Source organism: Panthera pardus, unplaced genomic scaffold (genome assembly GCF_024362965.1).
Source record: "Panthera pardus isolate Hobbes unplaced genomic scaffold, ASM2436296v1 HiC_scaffold_16, whole genome shotgun sequence".
In the NCBI taxonomy this organism is placed as follows: Eukaryota; Metazoa; Chordata; class Mammalia; order Carnivora; family Felidae; genus Panthera; species Panthera pardus.
This window is the reverse complement of record NW_026526721.1, coordinates 147,728,950-147,735,793: the sequence shown is the minus strand read 5'-3', so window position 1 is coordinate 147,735,793 and position 6,844 is coordinate 147,728,950. Positions and strand designations below refer to the sequence as shown.

The 6,844-nt window shown below is 58.2% G+C and overlaps 1 protein-coding gene across 5 annotated transcripts in view; it reads left to right on the top strand.

Annotated features, from left to right (window-relative positions):
• Positions 1 to 706: 706 nt before the first annotated feature.
• VIPR1 (vasoactive intestinal peptide receptor 1) overlaps positions 707 to 6,844 on the top strand; it is a 33,201-nt gene continuing 27,063 nt past the window's right edge. For 2 of the 5 annotated variants that reach the window (XM_019418828.2, XM_019418830.2), the window contains exon 1: positions 707 to 922. In XM_019418828.2, coding sequence (XP_019274373.1) covers positions 845 to 922 — 78 coding nt within the window. In that variant the 5' untranslated portion in view covers positions 707 to 844. Of the gene's footprint in view, positions 923 to 1,312; positions 1,492 to 6,844 lie in introns of those variants that run through there. The other 3 variants (XM_019418827.2, XM_019418833.2, XM_019418834.2) reach the window with 3 other exon arrangements.

The window sequence follows — 6,844 nt, the reverse complement described above, 5'->3', positions numbered from 1 at the left end:
GTGAAGGGCCCGGAAGCCCAGCCGGTGCTAAGCGCGTCCTGCCAGGTCGCCTGGGCTCAGAGGTGGCACCGAGGATCCCAGCGTCGGGCCTCACTCGCGCTCTTGTTTCCCCTCGCTCTGCCTGTCCCGGCGAGGGATGGGTTGGGGCGATTGAAAATGAACCAAACCACGCGCCCCACCTGCGGGTCGCTTACGACCTAGGGCCCTACGCAGGCCGCAGGCCGCAGCCCGCAGCCCGCAGCCCGCAGCCTGGGGGATAAGAAGTGACCTGTCCTGTCTCATAGTCCGGCCCGCCCGCACCGGTCCTCCGACGCGCAGAAATGGGAAATGGGGAGGCTGGCAGGGAGACTTCCTGGAGGAGGTGGCTCTGAAGGTGGACGTGAAGAGCGTCCTGGGGTGGGGCTGAGGGGGCGTGTGGGAGTGGGAGATCTCAACCAGGCGCTTGGAAACGTTGTGATCTAAGCAGGGGAGGATGTGGCGTGTTGGGGTCTCAACACTCCCGAGGATGCGGCCCGAAGGGGTGAAGGCTTGTGAATCCCCGGCGACTGAGGAGGACTGACGTGGGTGATCCGCGGCGAGATCGCAGGGACACCCCACTGGCGGGGGAGCCCCCAGCCCCGCCCCACACCTGAGCGGCGGCCCCGCCCCTGCCGATCCATTGGCTAGACCCGCCGCCCGTCAGACGAGCCCCCGGGGCCCGCCTCCAGCCCCGAGCTGCGCCTCTTCGCGTTGGGGCCACCGCGGCAGCGCCACTCGGCCCGGCTCCCCGCCGTCGACCGCGCGGTGCGCAGCCCGCCCGCCTATTCCCGGCGCGGGGCCGCCTGTCGCGGGTTCAGGGCGGACCATGCGCCCGACTAGCCCGCCGCCGGCCCGCTGGCTCTGCGTGCTGGCCAGCGTCCTCGCCTGCGCTCTCGGCCCCGCGGTGAGTGTCCGCCGGGCCCCCCCCCCCCCAGTCCCGGCCGCCGCGGGTGGAGTGGGGGGACGGCGGGAGCCGGGCCGTCTGTGCGCACGTCTGTGTAAGGGGAATGGGGGCACGGAGCGCTGGGTCTCGCCTCCCAGCTCAGCCTCGGACTGGATCTAGACCCGAGGGATGGGATCTCGGTCGCGCCTAGTCCCTCCCAGCGCCGCTGGGAGCCCGCTCGGCGCGGTGATCTGAGACACCGGTGGAGGGGCGCCAGGAGAAAGCGTGCTCCCCAAACTTGCCTTCGGTGTCGTGGCTGCGTCGTGCGTGGGGAGAGGAAGTCAGTGGGTGCAAGGTTGGGGACTGTGGTCGATTGGAACGGAAGGCCCGGTAGACCGTGGGTGGAAGGGAGGGAGGCTGTGAGGGTCGTCGTTATGGGCTGTGCCCGGCTGGAGGTGTCTGCGGGGTGTTGTGTGTTACGTGTAGGAGTGACGTCCCAGCAGCAGACCCAGCGCTGGGAAGGGGCTTTGGGGATAAGGCGGCTGACTGGCAGGCCCTTCCTGTGCCCTCCCACTGAGCAGAGCTGAAAGGTAAGAGCCCGAGGTGGAAGGTGGTGGGCAGTGAGGGGCTGAGGGTGGTGTTTATCAGGAAGGGCCAGACTTGTGCATGGGGAAAGCTGAGCAAGGTGTGAACAGCCAAGAGGCAGTGGCATCCTCTTCCTCCCACTCCTGGTTCATCCCCACACAGGTATGTGTATGCCTCTGATGTGTGGCTGTGCCCTTGTGTGTGGCTGTGGGTGGCTCACCTGCAGGGCAGATCCTGGTTCAGGCAGGAGACGCATGGATCATCTCCCTCTAAGATCAGGGAAGACCTCAAGACTCACTGAATCCACCTAAGCCCATTTTACAGATGGGCAAAATAAGTCCCAAAGACACCTGTTCCCCCCTAATCAGACCAGGACTGAGGTTGATTTTCTCTCTTTCCCTACCCCAGGAATCTGGGGGAATCCGGGGTTGCTGCTTGAGGAATCTGGGGTTGCTGCTTAGTCAGAGCCTAAAACCCAAGTGGGTCCCAGGTGTGGCACCAGCTCCAGGTTGACTGCTGGGTGCGTAGAGTATATTGATCACCTACTCTCTTCTAGCCCATAATTACCTCCCTTACCGTCACCTCCACCAAATCAGGAATCTCTGTGTTTCCATCTAGCTAATGTCTTGTACATCCTGGGGACGAGAAGCTCATTGCCTGTCCTGGGAGCAGAACTTAATAACAATTGGTAGGAGCCTCCCCTCCTCCCATCGAGAGACATGAGACCCACCTCCTGAGCACTCAAAGCCCCACCTGCTTCTGGCCCTGAGGCCACAGCTCCACAGCCCTGGCACAAACTTAGAGCCCCTCAGTGTCCTGGAGCCTCCGGGCCTCGCCAACAGCCCTCTGGCTCTCCCAACTGGGCTGTGACCACTCAAATTCTCCTTGGATGAGCCAGGTTTCTTGGGACCACCACTGGTACCTCACTCCCCATCCTTGGAGGCTTCTCAGCCCAGGGGTGGAATACTTTCAGCAGGGCCTCCTGTCGTGCTAGGCCACATCTCCCCCCACCTCCTGAGGCAGTCCAAGCCTGCCTCCTCCAATGCCTACTGTTCCCTGTCCTTCCACATTTTATTCACTCAATACCCCACTCTATCACCTCTTCCAGACAGCCTTCCCTGATTGCTCCAGCCCACTCAGCCCTCCCCCCACTCTGACCCCACTCTTCAGCCCTACCCACCTCCCAGCCTGGGCTCTTCTGACCACCCCCATGGATCAAGGGCTGTGGTCTGTCATTTTTGCTGTCCCCCACAGCCCAGTGCAGGGCTGGGTCTGAAGAGGGAGGACAAAGAACCCACCCAGGACTAGGTGAGGGCCGCCTGGGATGAAGGGCTCCCCACATGCTTCTCCACTTGACCCTCCTCCCCACCAGACAGCACTTTCTCCCTCACTGAATGATCACCAGGCAGTCCCGCTCCAGCCAGACTCAGGGTTGAGGGGGCTGATGTTATCAGAGTCATAAAATGGCAGCTGCAAAGTTCAGTTTAAAGACCCAAGGCCTTATCGCTCCTATTTATGGTGCCCTGACCTCAGTCAGGGAAGGGGAAATCTCTGAACAGGGAAGCAAAAAAAGGGAAAGAAAACGTCTAGTGTCTCAGAAGAGGAAGTCTGCCCCAAGGCCACCTGTCAGGCAGGCCTTCTACCGCCCCTACCCCCTGGACAGCAGACACGGGGCTCCTCAATGGTAGCAGAACTGGACAGGGCAATTCCCAGCCCAGGGACAAGGAGAGGGGTGTCAGAGGAGGAACAGACCCAGGTCCTTCCCTGGGAAGATTCTCAGGCTGGTCAGGGAGAGCAGAGCCAGTAAGCCAGGAGGAGGGCCCCGGGGCGTGAGGAACATCTCCCAGAACTGAGGCAAGAGTAGCTGAGAGAAGCAGTCAGGGAAGGCTCCCTGGAGGAGGCAAGACAATGCCCCAAAGAGTTTCGCCACATGGGCCAACCTTCCACCAGAGACTATAAAGGAGCCTCTGTTGGCAGGACCAATGGGCCTGACCCCAGAAGGAGGAAGAAGGTCCCAGGTTCCCCTCTGAGGCTGAGATGGCCCAGGGGTTTGGGGAAGGTTTGGCTCCTCTAATTCCTCTCTGAGGCAGTTGCTGGCCACCTGCTCCTGAAGGGCTGAGTCTGCCGTAGGCATCCCGCCCTGGCCATCGGCTCCCAGCCTCTCCACAGGCTGTCCACAGCTGACCAGTCTCCCTTGGCCCCCAGCTGACCACCCTGTGGGCTTCTGGGAACACGGCTACAGTGGGGTCAGGGCCTCCTCCTTGAGCAAAGTGACAACCTCAGGCCCGCCCAGGGCTCCTGGGGGACTGTGCTGAAGAGTGACCTCCTCCTCGAAGTTTCCAGCCTCCCGTCCTGGTGCTCTGAGTCTCAGCCTTCCCTGACGTTTCTGGAGCACATGAGACCTGGTCCTCGCCCTACTCTGTGGCAATGGTCAGTTGACCTTGAGAACAAGCTGATCTCTGTGGAAGGGCCTCAGTTTGCTCATCACAAAAGGGAGGGTAGGAACGTTGGCCCCGGCGTAGGAGAAATGGGGCGAGAGGGCTGGGTTGGAGGCCAGCTGCACCCTGCAACTGGGGCGTAATTTTCCCTCTGAGCCTCAGGACTCTGTGGAAGGGGATTGGTCCTCCAGTCAGGGCTTCCAGGATGCTTGAAGGACAAAGTGCCTTGTGAACTGAGATAGGCCATTTCTTCTCTTGATGCCCCAGCTCAGGAGCTCTGGGGACGGGGGTGGTCCTCATGAGGTAAGCCAGGCAATGTGGGGTTATGGCTCCAGGCCCAAATAGGTGACGAGTTGTCTCAGGGAAGGCTGGGTGGCAGGCACTGGGCCTCCTCGCACAGGGGGCAGCCTCAGTGGCAACCCAGCCTGTGTGAGCCTGCCACTCGCAGGGACCCCTCACTGCGGTCCCTCCGGCAGTGGATGCAGGAATGGGGCCAGGGGACTAGACGAAGCCCTGTCGCTTTCTCCCTGCTTTTGCTACTCAACCTCCCACGCTCTGCCCTCCCCAGTGTGACTTCCCGCCACAAATGTATACTATGGGCCAAGTCTCACGCACACCTTAGATGTATTTCAGAAGTAATAGAGACACAGCTTAATGTCTCCACCACATGACGAGACTTTTTAGTCAAACCTTATTGTGAAGATTATCAAATAGATTTTAAAAAGGAGAATAATATCATGAGCATGGAAACACCCATTCCTTGGAGTGATGTCAGCAAAATGGCAGGATGGGAACTGCCCGTGCTCGTCCCCCCAACCCCTAGGTGTGACAGTTCGTATTTGCAATATTTCCCTTTCGCGGCTGAAGTATCTTAAAGTAAATTACAGACATGATGACCTTGTGCTGCAAATTGTCTTAAGATGCATCTCTAAAACCGAAGGACATTTTCCCATGTAACTATAATACCACCACCACGGCTCACAAAATGAACAGGCATTCCTGAATATCTTGTGTTCAAATATCTCCAAACAGTATTTAGTCAAGCACCCCAGTATCATCGAGGGGTTGGGTCTGATAGCGAGGAGCATTCCTGCCTGGGTTGTGACGAGCCTGGACAGCGAGCTGGGGGGTGGGTGGACATCCAGCCCTTCACTGGAACATGACCCAGACTTTATCTGCACTCCTTTCCTTGTGGCTCATGATGTGAGGGTCCATATCTCTCAGGAAGGCCCTCCCGCCCCCGCTATCTGAAAAACAAGCTTTCTGCGCAATCTGTCATCAGAAGAGGGGAAGAGGTCACCAACTGACTCTGGAAGTCTCGCAGCCTCGTGGCTCAGCCCTCTGCATGGGGTCCCCTGCAAGGAAACTCTGAGAGGCTTTGTGCCCCTAAGTACACCTCACAAGAAGGGCCCTTAGATGAGGCCAGGCTTAACCACAGGCCGAACATCTTTGCTTGTATTCTGATAATGAGAGCCCTTGTCCCGGGACCACCCTGCAATATGGAAAGTTCTTTCTTGCCCCAAGCCCAAACGTGCATCCCTGTGTCTCCCTCTCTGTCTTTACCGCTGCACCCCGCGCTACCACCCAGAGTTCAGCCTTTCCCAGGAGGAGGTATGGGTGGCAAAATTTGGATATTTAGAGGGGAGGCTTCAGACTATCAGTAAAAAAGATATAAAAATACATGGAGGGAGGGGTGCCTGGGTGGCTCAGTCAGTTGAGTGTCCAACTCTTGATTTCAGCTCAGGTTGTGATCCCAGAGTCATGGGATTGAGCCGTCAGACTCCAAGCTGAGCGGGGAGCCTGCTTAAGATACTCTCTCTCCCTCTGCCCTTCTCCCCCGCTCAAACACTCTCTCTCTCTCTCTCTAAAATTAAAAAAAAAAATTTAAAAATGGGGGTGCCTGGGTGGTTCAGTGTCCAACTTCAGCTCAGGTCATGATCTCACAGCTTGTGAGTTTGAGCCCCGCGCCGGGCTCTGTGCTGACAGCTCGGAGCCTGGAGCCTGCTTTGGATTCTGTGTCCCCCTCTCTTCTCTCTCTGCCCCTCCCCTACTCACACTCTGTCTCTCTCAAAAATAAATAAACATTGAAATTTTTTTTAAGTAAATAAATGATTTAAAAAAGTTTTTTAAATACAGGGAGGAGGAAGAAATCAGACTGCAGTGGTGGGGGGGGGGGGAATGCCCGACTCGAGACCTGCCTTCTGGTGGGTACAGCTGCTGTCTGTCTATCAGACTGCCTGGGGTTCTGCGGCGCTCATCAAGGCCGTGGCGAGGCCGGGGTCCCCTCACAAGGCTGGCCTGGCATGTAGGGCTGGCGGGGCCTTTGACAACAACTGCTAACCTTGGTTGGCAGTCCCCTAGTGCCATTTATGTGTGACCCCGGACACAGCCCTGGGAGTGGACAGCGCTGTCATTTGTCCCCATTTTACAGACGAGGCGGGAAGACTCCCCCAAGGTCTCCCAGCCAGGGAGTGGCCGGCAGTCTGATTCTGGAACCTGCAGACTTAACTGGGCCCTGCCGTCTCACCAAGAGACGTTGCCTCTTCCCAAGCAGCTGTAGCATGCCCCGGGCTGCCCCGGGACGCAGGAGACATTTTTCAATTCATAAAATGTACAAATCTGAAGTGACATCCCGGGGAATTGTCACATACATATCTGAAGTGACGGCTCAGGCAATTGTCACCCATATGTCCACCCGTGTAGACACCGCTCAGATCAAGCTATTCCACATTCCCCATCACCCCAGGGGTCTCCCTCGAGCCCCTTCCCAATAGGACAAGGCCTGATTTCAACTTCTTGGAGTGCCCTCTGCGAAGCTGGGGGTGGGTTTCTCCTCTTTTCTGTGACTTCTGGATCACATGACTCACCTTACCTTCCTGTGCCCCCACTTCCTCCCCTCTGCCCTTATCTCCTCCTCCTC